This window comes from Vigna unguiculata, chromosome 1, assembly GCF_037176805.1.
Source record: "Vigna unguiculata cultivar grain cowpea cultivar isolate G323 ecotype 2 chromosome 1, ASM3717680v1, whole genome shotgun sequence".
In the NCBI taxonomy this organism is placed as follows: Eukaryota; Viridiplantae; Streptophyta; class Magnoliopsida; order Fabales; family Fabaceae; genus Vigna; species Vigna unguiculata.
Genome location: NC_140792.1, coordinates 46,827,990 through 46,846,728, shown reverse-complemented (window position 1 = coordinate 46,846,728; position 18,739 = coordinate 46,827,990). Strand labels below are relative to the sequence as shown.

The 18,739-nt window shown below is 31.6% G+C and overlaps 3 protein-coding genes across 3 annotated transcripts; 1 reads left to right on the top strand and 2 right to left on the bottom strand.

The window, feature by feature from the left end:
* Window positions 1-55: 55 nt before the first annotated feature.
* On the bottom strand, window positions 56-2,547 carry LOC114193265 (UDP-glycosyltransferase 76B1-like). Its single transcript, XM_028082997.2, has 2 exons — window positions 1,892-2,547; window positions 56-1,070 (listed from the first exon to the last, which is right to left on the bottom strand). The coding sequence occupies exons 1-2, from the start codon at window positions 2,361-2,363 to the stop codon at window positions 160-162; spliced, it is 1,383 nt and encodes a 460-aa protein (XP_027938798.1). The 5' UTR covers window positions 2,364-2,547; the 3' UTR covers window positions 56-159.
* Window positions 2,548-3,791: 1,244 nt separating this feature from the next.
* LOC114176811 (UDP-glycosyltransferase 76B1-like) lies at window positions 3,792-8,569 on the top strand. Its single transcript, XM_028061991.2, has 3 exons — window positions 3,792-3,918; window positions 4,216-4,720; window positions 7,552-8,569. The coding sequence occupies exons 2-3, from the start codon at window positions 4,249-4,251 to the stop codon at window positions 8,451-8,453; spliced, it is 1,374 nt and encodes a 457-aa protein (XP_027917792.2). The 5' UTR covers window positions 3,792-3,918; window positions 4,216-4,248; the 3' UTR covers window positions 8,454-8,569.
* A 5,723-nt stretch (window positions 8,570-14,292) lies between these two features.
* On the bottom strand, window positions 14,293-16,294 carry LOC114164553 (uncharacterized). Its single transcript, XM_028049307.2, has 4 exons — window positions 15,565-16,294; window positions 15,082-15,424; window positions 14,856-14,969; window positions 14,293-14,770 (listed from the first exon to the last, which is right to left on the bottom strand). The coding sequence occupies exons 1-4, from the start codon at window positions 16,138-16,140 to the stop codon at window positions 14,661-14,663; spliced, it is 1,143 nt and encodes a 380-aa protein (XP_027905108.2). The 5' UTR covers window positions 16,141-16,294; the 3' UTR covers window positions 14,293-14,660.
* Between the last annotated feature and the right edge of the window lie 2,445 nt (window positions 16,295-18,739).

Sequence of the window (18,739 nt, the reverse complement as noted above, 5' to 3'; positions counted from 1 at the left end):
TAGTAGTAAAATTTATGACAAATGGAACCTCGTTCCTAAAGTATGCTGCGATTAATTAACTGAATTGAAATTTGACTATTAGTTCTTCCTTCTATCTATCTGCTACATATATGGTTACATTCTGCAAAGAATGTGATTTAATTGTTATTAGTAAAGAAATCAGTGAGGTCTAGATGCAGAAGATGCCACTGATAATATGTGACTAACCAAGCTATCAAGGAAACAGTGAGATGAACCACCTTCTCTCAAGCAAGCACTTGCCTTTTCCTTCAAATTCAAAGCATTCTCTTTAATCTCCTTCGCTCCATCCCCAACCATTATTTTTTTGATAGTCTTTTCTACCTCTCCTCTCTCTAGCTTATTCTCTATTTGCACTCCAACCTTCCAAACACTGCTTGCAAATTTGGCATTCACCTTTTGATCTGCAAAACATGGCATACAAATCATGGGAACCCCTTCACATATGCTCTCCAAGGTTGAGTTCCAACCATTATGAGTCCAAAATGCTCCCACTGCAGGATGGCTCAGAACTTGTTCTTGAGGAGCCCATTTCACAATGTACCCTCTTCCTCCCAAATTCTCTAGGAACCCACTTGGCAATGCTTCAAGCCATTCTGAGTCACGGATTAACCCAGGTCGAATCACCCACAAGAACGGTTGCTGGCTGTTGGCTAACCCCCAAGCTATCTCCAAGAACTCACCCTCGCTTATTGATGCAATACTCCCAAAACTCACATAAACAACACTCTTATGTTCTTGTTTGTCTAACCAAGACATGCAGCTTTTGTCTGGGGTCAACAAGCTAGCAGAAGAGGCTGAGCCAGTAAGTAAGCGTTTGTGAAAAGGGCCTATAGGGTATATTGGTATGGGAAAATCCTGGCGCAGTTTTGTCAATGCAGAGGATTCCAATTCTTCAAATGTGTTCCAAATAACTCCCGAAGATGCTTTGCATTCCTCAACAAAACGACAAACTAGTTTGTAGAATGCCTCAGGATCCTGCGACTGAAACTTGGGAAGATCTTTCACCTTCAGTGGTGGGAAATCAACCACAGGCTCTTCCAATCTGGATTCTGAATTTTCAGAAAAGAGTAAACACGAAAATTTTAGGCCCTTTCATCTCAAGACATGTTGCTTCTATTTGCATTTGAAAAACAAAAATGAAACATAAAAGTAAAGTGACATTTTTTTATCATAATATCTATAAAATTGAATAAAGTAAACATTTAATTGAACTTTTATCCCTTCGCATATTGGATTGTGCACTTTTTGCTCCTCAAATTCCAGTTGCATCATTAAGTCTCTCAAAATTTCTCCAATTTAAAGCTCCTCCTTCGTGACTTCAACCAATATTTAAACTATTAATTTCCTCAAGAAATAGAAAGGCATCTCTTCTGTTGCTCTTTACTGTCATAAAAACAATGTAATACCCATACAAGCATTGCTAACACGGAGTTAAGTCAATATTCAGCTTTGTATTAGGTACACTACTGTATTTACTCAGTGCTATGACATATGGCTTGTTCTGGTTAAATATTAAACAAAATCAGAATGAAGGAACGTGATGGGTAAATGGGTGAAAACTCGAATGATTTAACTGTATGGCTGTATTGTGAGACTAAATTGCAATCAAGTTTAAAATAAATAAAACTTATCATCATCTGTTAGTTTCCCTAAAAAAATCCATAACTTAGATAATCCTCAATGGCATGAAGAACAAAGGCCTAAACTAGTCCAGTCAACATAGAAAAACTCTCTACCCAGCTCGCATTAGCCAATCAACAAAATCACCAACACAAGTAATTTTCTTATCAGAAACAAAGATATAAATTTGAAACCAATTGTGTTTGAAAAAAAAAAAGGGGGTATGAAAAGAGAAGAAGAAGCAAGGAACCTTGTACGGGGAGGTAGCCCTTTTCTCTAAGGAGGGGGAACGAGGCAAAAATATGGAAGGAAGAAGCCCCACCAGTTCTGAGCACAAGGCGTGGGAGCTTGAACTCATCGCAGACAGGTCGAGTGAAATGAAGGGCAGCATCGGAAATGAAGCAGGGAAGAGGTTGGGGAGAGTTTGAGAGCAGCGAAGCCAAGTATTCCTTGAGAGGTTGTGCGCATCTTATGTTGATGAGATCGGTGAGGTGCACGGCGTCGAGCGTGGCGGCTTCTGATTCCGATAAGCGATCGGGGATGGCGTGGAAGGAGAAGTGAGGGTAGGAAGTGGGGTCGGGAGAGTTGAAAAGGGTGTGAAGAATGGTTATGGAGAAGCCGTTTGAGAAGAGGATTTGAGCGAGGTGGAGTAAGGGTGTTATGTGGCCTTGTAAGGGTGATGGCATCAGCAACAATCTGTGTTTCTTCTTCTGTTCCTCCATTGATGACAGATGGAGTGATATGGGAGTGTGAGATATAGGAGGATTGATCTGATCTCAGAGTGAGAGAGTTGGAGTTGGATTTGTTCTCATCATCATCGTTGACTCTTCTTCAAAATAAAATAGGTCATCGGGTCAGGAATGCAGGGCATGCACTCACCTTGTCCAATTTATGGATCTTCCACGGGAAGCTTCTTGTGTTTCGAGGGTATGTTTATTTTCAGGTCTAATATTATTAATTATATTTTTAATTTCTCAACTGAACAGACGTTAATATTTAGAAGGTTAAAATCTTTTTTTTCTCACTTTTTACATTAATACGAATTTTATTACGGTCACGTCTCGCTTCGATTTTTTTTAATTTAATTTCAATTTTTTAAATCAAACAATTTTTTTTTTAAATTAAAACTAAATTTAAATATTTAATAAAATTTAAATTTTTATTAAATATTTTTTTAGGATTATAATTAGTTTAAAATTATAATAAAAATTTTAAAGATAAAGACTAATTTTTAAATTTTGGATCAATGATTTTAATTCTTATCATAAAATCTTCGTTTTAATTTTAATATGTGAATTTTAATAAAAACATTATTATAATTTTTATATAAAAGTTAAATTTAATGGAATAAAATTTTTTAATTTTAAATAAAATTTGGATTAAATTAAATTTAAAAATAATAAATACATAAACTAAATTATATATAAAATATTCACTCACATACGTGGACTTTTTTTCCAAAAAAAATATCAAAAAAGACACCAAGTAACATATTACTGTCAATGTTCATTATTATCAATAATTTAAACGGGTTAAGAAAAATCAAATTAACGAAAATTAAAATCTATTTAAACATAGAAAACAAAATTATAACCGATGAAAATTAGAATAATTTTAACCTATTTAGAATAAGTAACTTTACGTTTTAATTCTACTGTCCACTTATAATTTAAGTCTATTATTTAACGAAAGATAAATAGTTCATTATTACAATTAGTTCATAATACAATAGAAAAATTACAGCTTTATTATAATAATTTAAATTCTTTATTTGAATTTCATAATTAATATAATCAAACATATATTAGTAGTCAATATTATCACATATATTAATAAAAAAATTACATTAATATGTAATTGATTTTAAAATATTATTAAAAATTTTAAATTTTCAAAATAAAATAAAAAAAATAAAAAGTTCTAACTATACATTAACGTAATTCTTCTCTATACGAAAGTTACTAAGAATTAAACCTCTATTTAATTATTTTAAATGTTAATAAAGTTTAAACAAAATTAATAAATTTAAAACTTTTATACTAACTGTAATTTGTTATTATATTAAAAATAGAATAAATTAATATTTATTGTACTAAACTTTAAACTCAGTTTTTATCCATTCATTATACTTAAATATTACCAGCTAATATCATTTGTAATTTACTTTAAGCTATGTTTCCTCCCATAAATTTGTTATTCACGCGGATGGAAGTGCGAAGATCTTTTCATTTTAGCTGATTTGCGAGGATAAGAAAGAGTGGATTTGAGGGATCAAAGGTACGATGGATCCTTACTTCAAAAGTATTTTATTCAAATATCCTATCATTTTTATTGGTGCTTCGTGTTGGAGCTATGTTCAGAAAACAGTAAATGGGAATAATGCTAGATGTACACAAAATTATAAAAGTAGAGTTTTAAAATATATATATATATATTAACCATAAGAATACAATTATAATTTTTTTATTTTAATACATTAATTTTTTTTTATTTATAAATTATTCTTTCAAATTTCTTTGTTTTTAATCCAAATATCTTAAAGGGTGGAATTGCATATTGAGTGTCTGTGTGTAGTAAGGAAGAAGAAGATAAGAAAGAAAGGAAGCAATGGCTGGAAGAAAGGGTCGGAGATTGTTGCTTACTCCTTTGCCGATACAAGGCCACATAAACCCAATGCTTGAACTGGCACAAATCCTTTACTCAGAGGGTTTTTCTATCACCATCATCCACACAACTTTCAATTCCCCACACCCTTCCAACTACCCACACTTCACCTTCTCCTGCATCCAACACGGTGTCTCTCAGACTCAATCCTCCGATCTCTTGAACTTCCTCCTCCAACTCAACGTAAAATGTGTGGAGCCTTTCAAAGACTGCGTCACAAAGCTACTACGGAGTGATGAAGCGGCGGTGGAACCTGTGGCGTGTTTGATTTCAGATGCTATGTGTTACTTCACTCAAGCTGTTGCCGACAACCTTCACCTTCCTAGGATTGTACTGCGAACTGCTGCCATCTCTTCCTACGTTGCTTTTCTCGCCTATCCTTTGTTCAGACAAAGAGGTTACATACCCACACAAGGTGCATTTACTTTCTCATTTTCATTCCATTTCGCCTTTCACAAAAACCACTTTTCTTACTAAACCTATCATCATTCACTTTTCTTACTGGATTACCAACTCTATATACTGTGACTAATGTTTTTTAATACTACTTTGAGTTAAACCCATTTTCTAACTTTGGTTAACAGAGACGTACTTTATTTCATCACCTTCCTGAATTTGTATTTTGATATCCGATTTTGATTGAATTTTGAATAAAATATAATTTTTTTCTTTAATGTTTTATGAAAGGTGAGTCTATAAAAGTGTTTTTAATAAAATTTAAAATAAATAAATTACTTGTATATATAAAATTAATGACTTTCTTATACATTAAAAGAAGTATATTTGAAACATGTTTAAATCAAATCTTATTTTAAAACAATACCTTTCAAATTTCATAAAATATATGAGAACTATTGTCTAGATTTACTCTTGAAAATTGAATGAACTATTTAAATTTGAAGATGAATTTGATTTATAATTAAAATTGAAACCTAAAAAAATTATAGTATATTGTTAAAATCAAACTACATATTTAATATATTCAAAACTCTTTATACTCGTTTTTAAAAGTTGATTATCTCCATTAATTATATTTATATTTATCTGTAGTTGTTAGTTTCAGAATGGAATGTCATTATTAAATTTATATTTTCAATATAATATTAGATTATCACTTGACATAACCGACTAAAATATGTCGGCAATAAAAGGCTCATGCGACAAAAATTCCAGCATAATGTACTAGATGTAATAATGGATAGACCTGGGATACACATGAAATAAAACTACACGCTATTCAAGAATATAATACAGGATACAGCTGTCTTCTTGTAAGCTACAGCTGTCTTGTAAGATACGATGATATTTTTGAGGTTAAATATTTTTTCGTTTCATTTTCAAAGTGTATGTTGCAATGATTTTTATTTTTATATAATGTTTAAAATGATCTTCATTTCAGTAACGAAACATTTACAGGTGACATGATTTGTATTAAGTTGCATTTAGGGATGTGTTACGTGTACTTACAGTGCTTCATTATTAATTTAAACAGTGTCACAGAAAATAATTAAATAAAACACGAATTGCAAAAATAAAAATCATTTTAAACATTCGGTATGATAATCATTTTAAACATTATGTCAAAATGAGGACCATCCACAACAAACACTACAAAAATGAGAACAAAAAAGATATTTAAGTCTAATTTTAATTATTAAACGTGACAACTTCTTTTTATAGGTATATTTTAAATTGTTTTATAATATTAAAAATAAAAAAAAATAAAAAAATTATTTAAACAATTTGTAAGAAAAATTTGTCAAAATTTAATAATAAAAAAATTATTTTTCTTATCATAAGTGCGGAATAAAAGATTTGATGAACACCTCCCGTGTGCGTGGGAAAAATATGTTGTACTATAGGTTGATTATTAAATTACGGACCATCCTATTTGATCAATTATTTTTTGATAAAATTTACTTTTTTAACACATATTAAACTTTTTTCTTTTTTTTTAATTATATCAATTTTTTTTTTCATCTGTCATGTGTATATTATTAAAAAAAAATTCAATAAAATATATTTTTTCTTAAATTACTTCGATTTGAATTATTTGTCAATGATTTACAAAAATCTAAATTTAGTCCAGTTTAGTCAAGCACGATAAGTAGATTAAATGGGTTAGTTTGTTTAAATACAAAATTTATATATTTTTTAATTTAGTCCTGTCTAGTTTTCTTTTTGTAATATATCTCTTATATATGTCATATATCTTATATATCTTATATTATCAAAATTTTTAAAAATTTTCAATACTCATAATATTACATACTATAATTATATTATAGAACTCCTAATATTTCATATTATAACATAATTCTTTAAATTTTATAAGTTTGCATTCCAATTAATTCTATATTAAATTCTCAAGATCAAAATATGAACTTAAATTAATGTTTACCGTAAATCCTCATTTTCAGTAAATTTGGTCCTCCTTACCATATGTGTTTAAATACTTCATGATTTTTAACATTTTATACTTTATACTACATGTCAGCTCCTGGTTTCTTAATTTGTTTCATTTTTTTTATTTTTTTTAATTTAAAAAAAATTATTTCTCTTAATTTTAAAAAAAATAATCCATGTGTCAATCATAATTGCGTTACGTATCTATGTCAATGCTTGTGGTTGTGTTATTTTCTTTTATTCAATTTAGTTTCTATATTCATTATTTTGTTAAATTCAGTTCCTAGATTCGTTATTTTTTATTTTATTTTTAATTTTGGTTAAAATGAACAAAGTCCCTTTCTTAATAAGTTTAATTCATTTTTTGTTTGTATCGAAATTTATAATTTATTTTTAAATTAATTTCAACTCGTAATAAACCAGATTGAGTCATAATTATAACTTATTTCAATAATGTTATGTCCTTTGAAAGAATTATATCTTTATGATTTTTAAAGATTTTGTTTTCCTCTTTAATTTATGGTTTGATTACATGTTTTATAGGAATTAATAAGGACAAGAATAGTTTCAAAATATCGACTGTACTAATTTTTTTGTATAAAACTAAATCCATTAATATGATTAATAATGTTGTGCCGATAAAGAAAATGATTAACAATAGTTGTGACTGCTTAGATTATGTGATCATAAATCAAGATTTTTTTTCGAAATGATTAAATATCGGGATTAATAAAATTTATTTGTAAGTTATTTATTTGCAAGAGTGACGAAAAATAACGTTGACATAATTAGTATATAAGACTGGCAATAATGTACCACCTTTCTGCATGTTGCACATAGATTGCATATTGGAGGAGGAAGTGAAAGAACTAGCACCACTGAGAGTGAAAGACCTACCTCTGATTAAGACGGAGGAGCCAGAAAAATACTACGAATTACTGCGCAATTTCTTGAAAGAGACAAAGGCTTCGTTGGGAGTGATTTGGAACTCCTTTGAAGGGTTGGAGTCACCTGCACTGAGAAAACTGAGCAAGGAGTTTTCCATACCAATGTTCCCAATAGGACCCTTTCACAAGCACTTGTCTTCATCCTCTTCCTCTAGCAGCTTGATCTCACAAGACCAAAGTTGCATAGCTTGGTTAGACACCCACCCACCCAACTCTGTGGTGTATGTGAGTTTTGGGAGTCTTGCTGCAATAACTGAGACCGAGTTCGTGGAGTTAGCTTGGGGTTTAGCCAATAGTAGGCACCCGTTTCTATGGGTGGTTCGACCGGGGCTTATAAAGGGCTCGGAATGGGTGGAGGCACTGCCAAGTGGGTTCCTGGAGAATCTGGAAGGGAGAGGTGCAATAGTGAAATGGGCCCCTCAGCAAGAAGTGTTGGCACACTCGGCAGTGGGTGCATTTTGGACTCACTGTGGTTGGAATTCGACTTTGGAGAGTATTTGTGAAGGGGTTCCTATGATATGCATGCCCATTTTCACTGACCAAAAAGTTAATGCAAGGTATGTGAGTCATGTTTGGAGGGTTGGGTTGCAGCTAGAGAAGAGGGTGGAGAGAGAGGAGATTCAGAGGATCATCACAACATTAATGGATGTCAATGGCGAAGCTAAGGAGATCAGAGATAGAGCCTTGAAATTGAAGGAAGAGGCTGAGCTTTGCCTCAGACAAGGTGGCTCCTCACGCTCTTCTCTCCAAGCCTTGGTTACTTACATTCTCTCGTTCGACTCCTTCACTTCTTAACCCTCTTGATTATATATTCCTTTTCGGTATTCAACGGATTGTTCATCGTTTCTCTGGAAACAATATAGAACATTTAATGAATAAAATTCCAGTTACAAACTATCCATTATTACTCACCTTCACCTTGTTGTTATGCCAAAACAATACGGATCTTCTGTTATAATTGAACGGGCCAAGCCCAATATCCTCCTCATTCGTAAGGCCCATATATACTTGGGCCTGATATTCAGGTCTACTTTGTTGAACAATTTTTTTTTAAAAAAAAAAACTAGGATAGAGAATTGCATGATGGCCCTCACGTTTTCTCCGCATTCTGCTGAATCAAATGCAAGATTCGTTTGGTTTGGAAATGACTTTTGCAAGCGAAAAAGGTTTGGAAATGACAACTTTAAAGTTGATTCTATATTGGCAATGAGTGAAACCCTAATAATGTCAAAATAGATGTCTTAACTCTTACGCTGACTTCAGCTGAGGGTGTAGATTTGCGAGGAAAGCTATAGATGATTGGTGATTTTGATGAATGAAAAGAAGTAAAAGCAGAGTGATTTTACTTGTCAACGAATAAATAAATAAATAATGTTTTTTATTTTAATATTTAATACATATTGTTGGTTGAAAATGATTAACTGGGTGCACGCCAGTTAGTGATAAAAGAGGCATGTATTGCGGGTATGGTGAGGATAATTGGTTCCAACACTAAGCAGCTTGTTCAGACATCAAATCATTTGAAAAACAAAAGCTTTGTTTCGCAAATCAATCATTAATTTGGGATAAGACTAGAACCATGTTCAAGCACCGAATCATGAAATCAACCTTATAATAATAAACATATGCACATGAAGCACATCACAGATATTGTAACTTTCTTGTATTAGTGTGACACATGTACTTTTCAGTTAATTGAGTAAGAATTGAACACGTATCTTACAAAAATGAGAATTCAAATCTTGCTTTTTCGATGTAAAAAGTTTACTGATATACAAAAACACTTGACCGATAACTCATGGTTAGAATTCCCTTAATAAAATGTTTGAGTTTAAGTTTTGAATACTAAAAAAGCGTGGTTGAAACAGAGCCATTTCACTAAAATCATTAAACTAATTAAAATAATAAGAATAAATTAAAGTCATAATTAGTAACTGAAGTTTTAAGTTCAAATCCTATCTTGAGTAGCATGTGGGGGAAAATCACCATCAATTAAAGGCGTAATTGTTAAGAGATGTATCTGTTAGGTTCATTTAGTCTGTTGCTTCGCACATGCACTCTCTGTTGTACGTGCATGGTTTCTATATATTTATGTGTTTTTCCTTTCTCTTCACAATCAATAATATCATTACGTTTTTCTTCTCTTTCATGATACCCTTATTTAGAGATCGGCAAATAAATCTGTTTATGTTGATATTGTTCGAATTCGTCCTTGTTTTGATGGAAATCTCCGCATTGACTGAGTATGGGTATGGAAAATCTCCGATTTTTTCGATTGGGTATGGAGATGGAGATGGGGATGAATATATCCCCGCCATAATACATGTTGCCGCCATATCTCCATCCTCCTTTCAATTATTAAAATATTCACAATTAATTAAGTAACCATATATATATATATATATATATATATATATATATATATATATATATATATATATATATATATATTTTTTTTTTTTTTCTTTTTATTTTTTATTTCTTCTAAATATTTGGTTTATCATGAAACTTATTCGCATCTCCAATATATTTTTTATCTTATCATAACATTTATGTAATTATGTTAAAATGATGTATGTCAATTAAAAAAAATTTGTCTAACATTTAAATATTTCTATTATTTTTTAATATTTTTATTTATTATATATTTTCCTTTCACATGAGAATGTTTAATACTCTCAATTTAAGTTTTTAATAGGATAAACATTTCATTTACTAGGTAATATAAAAAAAAACTTTACTTATTATTATTAATTTTTGTTTCATTTGAAGAACTCTTTTATTTCGCTAAAACAATTTTTGTTATTTCTCAACCATTGAGTATATATGTTGATATTTGAAAAGTTTTCTTAGATCTCTAAGATATTTTTCGTCTTATCATACCCTTAATTATACATTTGTTTTTCTTTGTGCAATTCCTTCCAATAGTCCCCAAATTGTTTATAAGACATACATTTGTTACTTTGTTAATATTTTTATTTTTGTTTATTTTCATCATGTAGAATATTATTTTGATAAATTTTATTTAATTATTTTTTATTTTCTAACTCATTAGAATCATACTTTAATTTTTTTCACTATAATTGTATAAATAATTTTTATTTACTACAATATAAAAATTTAATGTAATTGCCATGAATATTTTTTATCACCATCCAACATATATTGGAGTTTAAAAGATACAAGATCTATGATAAAATTTTATTATGTTTATTATTTATTTTTTGTGTTTTTTTTATCAACCATTGAGTATATATGTTGATATTTGAAAAGTTTTCTCAAATATCTAAGATATTTTTCATCTTATCATACCATTAATTATATATTTGTTTTCCTTGTGTGATTCCTTCCAATAGTGTCCAAATTGTTTATAAGACACACATTTGTTAATTTTTTAATATTTTTATTTTTTGTTTATTTTCATCATGTAGAATACTATTTCGATAAATTTTATCTAATTATTTTTTATTTTCTTACTCATTACAATCATACTTTAATTTTTTTCACTATAGTTGTATAAATAATATTTATTTACTACAATATAAAAATTTAATGTAATTGCCATGAATATTTTTTTACCACCATCCAACATATATTGTGGTTCAAAAGATACAAAATCTATGTTAAAATTTTATTATTATGTTTATTATTTGTTCTTTGCGTCATTTTGATCAAGTGATGTATTATAACTTTTATTAATGTATAATAAATAGATTCATTATAATTTAAAAAATTGAAGTAAACAAACATTTAAAATATATTTTAATTTAAATATATTTTTTTAAGTATTTTTTCCTTTTATATTTTTTAAAAAATATTTTTAAAATTTATCAACTAGGTTTCATTAATGTTTGCAAATTTAACAAATGTTTTGGTTCTCATCAAATTTTATTTGGTATTACAATCTAAAATGTAAACATTATAATTTATTTCAAAGTATTTGATATTAAAGTAGTAAGAAAACAGGTATGGGTATGGGTACGAGATTACACCCGTTACCCAGTAGGGATGGGGATTAGACAAAAATTTGATATCCGTTGGATTTGAGTATGGGGATGGGGATGAATTTTTTTTACGGGAATGGGTATGGGACAGTGAAATCCGTCCCCGCCCCGTTGTCATCCCTACTTATTCTCTAACAGTAATTAATGATAAAATAAAAAATGCATTGTGTTCCATAATCCTTATATATAACATCTTAAACTCTTTGAATTGTGAACTTCCGTCAATTATAGAAGAGTCTAACTATATATATCCCTTCAAATTAACAAAATTCCTAAAATGATCCTCCAACGTTTAATGTATTAAATTTATATTACTTCATCAATTCAAGTTATATTTTACAATGAGCTTACGTCACCTTTAAACCTTTAAAAGAGTTAAAATACCAAATTTGAATTTAAAAAGTGTAAATAAAAAAAATTACATTTGTTTTTTTTTTCAAGAAATACTGTAAGCTAATTTATTCTATCTGCTATAATGCAGTCAACTTAATGATAAATTACAAATTTTCTCATGTGTTGTGCATAGTTAATTAATTTTTGTTGATAATGCGTACTGAGAATAATGAATTGGTGGGTGTAGACTTATCCTAATTTATTCCCCGGGTTTTTGGTTGGTGTGGTCGTTACTTTGTACTTGGCAAAGAAATAGCAAAAATGGTATAAAAATACAATGGACCGAGAAAAAAAAACTCTGGGTCCATCAAAACGTGATTTACGGCTAGACATGGGCCACAAAATAAGCAGGTTTGAGCCCTATTCGCAACTGTGTTGAGTTCAGAGTTTGAGACCCTACACGTGGTTACGACCTATCTCTTCTACTTCACATTATTTCCAAGCTTTGCTTTAATCATTCGTATTGTGCCACTTCCCATCAACACAAACTTTGAAGTTATAAATATAAATGTTTCAAAGTTTGAAATTACTTTTATTAAAAGTTTAAATATTTACTTCTCTTTTTAATCATGTACACCAGAAAATTAATACAACAAAAATATACAGTGCAAATCAATTTGGAATGAAGTAAAACGAGGTACATGTCATTGTCTAGTCTAAAGGAGTGACAACCTTAATTCTTGAATATTCAAGATTTTGGTTGTTTTTGGACGTGCCAATTAAAATTCTACATCGTGGTCTCCACTGTGACAACATGACCCTAACGACATAGTTATGTTCGGGTTACAGTTTAAACATCTGAGAACGTATTAATTCCGTTTCTTAATTAAAAATGAGACCGGCAATTTTTACATCATTAAAATATAATTAATATTTAAATTAACTTTGGCTGTGAACTTAGAGATTGTATTAAAAACCAAGAAGTAACATAAAAGAAAGAATAATAAAAACTGAATTACAACAAAATTTTAGTCGCTTATTATATAGAAGTATATTAATATAATAAAGTAACAGCTGTCCAAAACTGATAGTTGCTCCATACATTAGTAATCTCCTACGATATCCAATGAGGTTGGAAATTAGAAATGGATTAAAAACCAATAAAAGCATATCTTCATATGACAGGTGAATCTTAAAATACTTAAATTGAAACAATATAAGCAATCAATTTTTCTTGAAGAACTAATTGTTTGCCTAAATTATTCCAACAAGGAGTAGAATATAATTTAAGTTTTCAGATTCGTTCAAAGACTACCATTTCTTTCTAAATTTCTTGAATATACATTGTATTCGTACAGAAACTATTTTTGTAACATTAAAAAAAAAAAGTCTTACTTCACTTTTTTACGCATTTTGATCAAATCATTTGAATTATTACCAGAGCTTTTATTTTTAGTTCGACATTGAAGTTTTAGGTGGCAAATAAATAATATATTACTATTATTATTCATATCGTAATAAACTCTAATTTTATTTCATAAACATGACATTTTAGTGATGGTCAAAAAGTATTTAATAAAACATTGTAACATTAAATTGTTTGATTAATTAGAGTTAAGAAACGTCTAGAAAGTATAAAATGTATTTAAATTTGTAAGTGTTTAACCAGAATATAGACCCAGTGGATAGTAATGAATAGTATCCAACAGTAGTGATAGTTTTGTTAAAGATAGTAGTAGTATCTGTGAAGAAAGTGTATGGAAGAGTGTAAAAGTTAAAATAATGGGGTTGAAAAGAAATGGCCCCGCCGTACCGGTAGTTACACCCATAAAATAATGGAATAGCTAGGGTAGAGGACACAACACAACACACCACATGTACACAAACACAATATTTCGAAAGGATAATTTAGAAATAGTAGTGGACCTAGTCAAAATCACCAAATCCCTACTTTCCCAATTTCTGTTCGTTAGTTCCCAGTTTTAGGAAAAAAGAAAAGCCATGGATTAGATTGGACCCAACTCAATAACATCACCACAATCATATCCCAATATCAGATTCAATTCTTTCCTTCCATTATTACATTTCATTCCCCCCTCCTTTTTCATTCAAATTTTCCTCAAAAACCCAACTTCAAATATCGGAACCGTAAAACTCACACACTAATTATCTTCAAAATGCAGAAACCATCATCTTATTACATACTAAAACTTATAACATACTGTATCTTCATTTCGCCATACCTTGCACTTTAGTTAGCCCCATCAGTATCATCATCACCATAACCACAATAACGCTAAAGAAAACGACCAGCTTTATCTTATTATTATTATTATTATTATTACAACTAATAATAATATTAATATTAAAAGGGTAAAAAAAGAGAAAAAGGAAAAAGCCCTGCTAATCTGCTGCTATCCTTTCACTATTCCTTCCACTAAATCTAAACCAGGTCCCAAAAGCTGCTTCCTAGCTTTTCTTCCCAGAACTAGAACTAGGAAGAAAAAGTGGATGCCTTATTTCAACTAAACTACCCAAACACATTCTTCAATTTCGTCTTCTGTCAAAACAACCAAATAAGATTACCATAAACTATTTCACTTCTTCTCCATGCAACTTTTCTTTGGAGAAATCGGAGCTTCTTTGTTTGCTGGAGTCGGAAGTGTCAGTAAGTCCACTCTTGTGGTAGGCGAATTTCACAGTTAGCTGCCTCCTCTCGTCGAACACTTAGTCTCTGCTGCATCAGAAGCGCTTTTCTCCTCGCCAAAATCGCGTCTGTAACCGGAAAAAAAAAGTGAGTTCAATACTCATGCCAACAACTCTACTTGTTCAAAACATCATACTGTAAATACTAACTCACCGTAATCCGAAGCAAAGGCGTTTGTTAAGCGTTGTTGGTTAGCCCCATTTAGGTCATCGATATTCAAGTTCAAAGTATGAGCCATCTTTGACGGTAACAAGACAGGAGCACAGCCTGACCAAATTAAAAGCACACCATGAGACAAAATGAGCCACCACAAAAACTGAGATATACAGAGAAGAGGCTAGAGAGAGAAAGGTACAAGTAAAAGCAAATAACCACTCACCAGTTTTCTTGCGAGGTTCAGAAGGGGTTGTTTCATAATGACGAGGCAAGAACACCCCAGTTCCACCACATCCCCTTTTCACAGAAGATCCACCCGTGCCGGGTACAGCAACCCGAGACCCGGATCCGCCAAACTGCACCCGACTGTTTTGTTGCTGAACTTGACAAGGGGACCACGCAGACTGGGGCAAACATGTAGTAGGACGAGTGCATTTCACATTCACACCCTCATGGCCAAACTCACGCGCCCTGTTCTGAACCTGAACCTGTTGCTGCTGAACAACCCAGTTAGGCTTGGTTGGCCTTCCCCAAACCGAGCCACACTGCTCCTTCGGTCTAGCAACCTACGGAACCAACAAAAACATCAATCATTATTAGAAACCCCACATTAGACCGGTAATAGGACTAAAACAGAGTATACATCAGTGCCATAAGGGAAATAAAGAACCAAGTCAAGAAATAATTACAAAAATAGCATCTTTACCTGATTGAAACACTGGTTGGGGCGAGAATGAGTAAGTAAACCCCTACTCTTCTGAAAGTCATACTCCGAAACATGGTTGTTATTTATCTTCAACCTTGCCACTTGTCCGGCGGCAGCGTATATGACTTCCCAGGGGTCGTTGTTTTCGTCAAATGGCGTCGTCGAGGGCGAAGGAACACGCGAGTACCCGTTCGGGCTACCGTCGCCGGAGCCGGCGCTTCGACCCGACCAGCTCCCGAACCCGGTAAGCGTAGACTGCGGTGAACCGACTAAACCCTGAGTCTTCCTGGGAATCTCCGAGAATGTTCCGCTGTCGGGTTGAATAGGCAGCGCAGAGAGGTGCTTCCGAGTTTCGTTAAGCGAGGACTGACTGAGTCGGCGAGTGAGGCCGGCGAAGAAGTCCTCTTCGCCGTCACTGGTTTCGGTCTCCGTGGAGCCCGCCAGAGATTCGAGCGGCGGGGAAGAGAGTCCAAGGTCGTAGGGGAACTCGGAAGGAAAGGCGAAATGGAGGTTGTTGATGTGATGGTCGTGGGCGGCCAGGAAGTGCGAGGGAAGCCAGAGGGCAGCATCAGCCATGGTGGTTGTTGGGTTGGGTGAGGAAGCGCGTTATGAAGTGATTGTGAGAAGTGATTTATTAATGTGAATGGGTTTGCAGGCCCAGTTATGTGAGATAAGAGAGAGAGAGAAGACAGTAGTGATAGTTGTAGGGAGTTGGAGCATAGAATGTTGAAGACAATCTGCTTTTATTAAGGTTTCAGGGTCCTTTTGAGGCAGTGGGAATTTTGAAATTTAAATAATGAATATTATTATTTATGTAAGAAGAAGATGGGAGAGGATGGCCCAGTAGTTGGAAACATTTGTCCCTGTTTTTGTTTGGAGAACAGCGCTGCCATTTGTCCACTCCTAATCTTAACACTCTTTCCTTCAAATCTCATTGCCATACCACACTTCCCATCATTCAAGGACAAACCATATTTAACAACATCCTCTCATACACTCCATCCATCATCTTTTTATTTATTTATTAACCACCACTTCATCTCTTACATAAATCTTCCTTTTTACTGCATAATATGTTTTATTCACTAAAACATTATATATTAATGTTATTATTTGTGGATCTTATAAAAGTTTATTTCGGGTTAGTACGTAATATTAAATTTGAATATGCTAAATATGCAGTTGGAGTAAATATTGAAATATATCATTAAACCGTCTGTGGATACTTATAGTCTCAACTGTTTGAATAGGTTGCTAAAGCAAGTTAAATATATATATATGTAAAAGCGTAGATGAATTTGAATTTTGAAAATTTGCCTTGATGCATTGATATTCTATTAATGGACGAAGCCTCTCTTTCCCTTGTCTAATTGGTTTTGATTATAAATTGAAGCGTTGTTGTTGTTGTAAATTTTGTTAATGGTGATTATAGATATGCCGCCGAAGCTGGCTTTTATTTGAAGTTTTGTGTAAATTCAAAAGATCGGTGGTGGGGTCCTTTTATATCCTACCACTTCGACACTATTCAAGATTGACTTTTTGTTTGCAGGCAAATTTGGAAAATTGAAACATATATGCACCTTCACATTTTGGACCTTTTTTCATTTTTTTTTTAAATTGCCATAATCATGCCTCTCTCAGCGTATTTGTGAAATGTAAAACACTTCAACACCCAATTCTCCACGATTATGTGATATGAAATATAATGAGTATCTTTTTTGTTTTGTTTGGTTTTTGCTTGTGGATACATCCTTTGACATTCTGCTTTTTATTTTCAAACTACCAAATTACTTATTTCTAGCACAAAGTGATAAGGATCAGCATCACGCATCATTGCAAAAAATCATTTCCAATTATCCCATTTTGCAACGCTCTTTCTCTTTTTTCCACTCCTCTACGTTCTAAGCAACCCCTTCCCTTTCGCATACTCCAAAAACTTTGCACTATACTACTCACATGCTTCATAATTACCTTTTATATTTTAATAAACTAATATAACCTAAATTGCAAGGTTTTAGATTGCGAGGGTTCTTCCATGATAACATTAAATTGATAACATGTAAGTTAATGTAATAATGAAAATTAAGAAAGGTAATTAAGTGTACTGTGGGATGAAGATGAGAAAATATTCATCCTATCTTACTTTTTCTCTGATCAATTGTCCTTGCAGATAAGATCTGAGTTATTGATTAGGATTGGATAGGACAGAACAAAGTTTTTATTTCATCTTCTTTACTTCACTCACAAAATCTGTGTTGTGGTATTTTAACCTAGTGTTTCTGAGTGAATACCACTTCTTATGTGTTATTGCAAATATGCTATCAAACATGCATGTTTTGGTGGATGAGAGAGTAACAAATTGGATAAATAAAAAAATTAACGGAAAAGATGAGAAAGAAAAAACATCAAAATATATGTTATCACTTTATGAAACATTATACGTAGACATCAATGTTGAGCTAATGTTGAAAGGACATACAACACTTACTGTTTAGGCATGTTTCTTTGGCTATTAAGACTAATTTCACTCACTTATTTTCATACTTTGACCTAAGCCAGCTAAACCTATAACCATGTCATTCTTAACTAAGGCTTATAATCGGGAAAAAATGGATATTGGGAAAGACTTATGTGACCTTAAAGTTTTAAAAAAAAAATCTTCTAAAAATATATAAAAATTACTTTATTTCAAAACAATCTCGTAAAGTCGAAGTTTTTTGTTTCGTTATAATGATGCTTTTTTTAGACACAATGAGAAATTAAATCAACGAATAAAACAATAGATAATACGGCCCAATCATTACGTCAGAAAATTATGTATAATTATTAATGTTTCACCGAAAAAACAGAAAAAATAAATGAAATTTAATAGATGAATTCATTGGAGACGTTTGATCCAATAAACTCTTTAAGTCAAACCAATTCAATTACTAATTGTTTCTTTCATTTCAAATTTGAATCAAACAATTTTTTTTAATTAATGAACAGGTATGGTTGGTGGAGTGATGAAAAAGGTAGTAAGGAATAGTATTATTGGTGTTTGCTTTAATTATATTTAAAATTTCATTTTGACAAGTAAGTTTTTTTTTTCTTAGAAAATACACCGTTGATCATACATTGTAATTTGAATATGATAATTGGTGATACATTCGAGAATATGTAATTGTAGCAATGG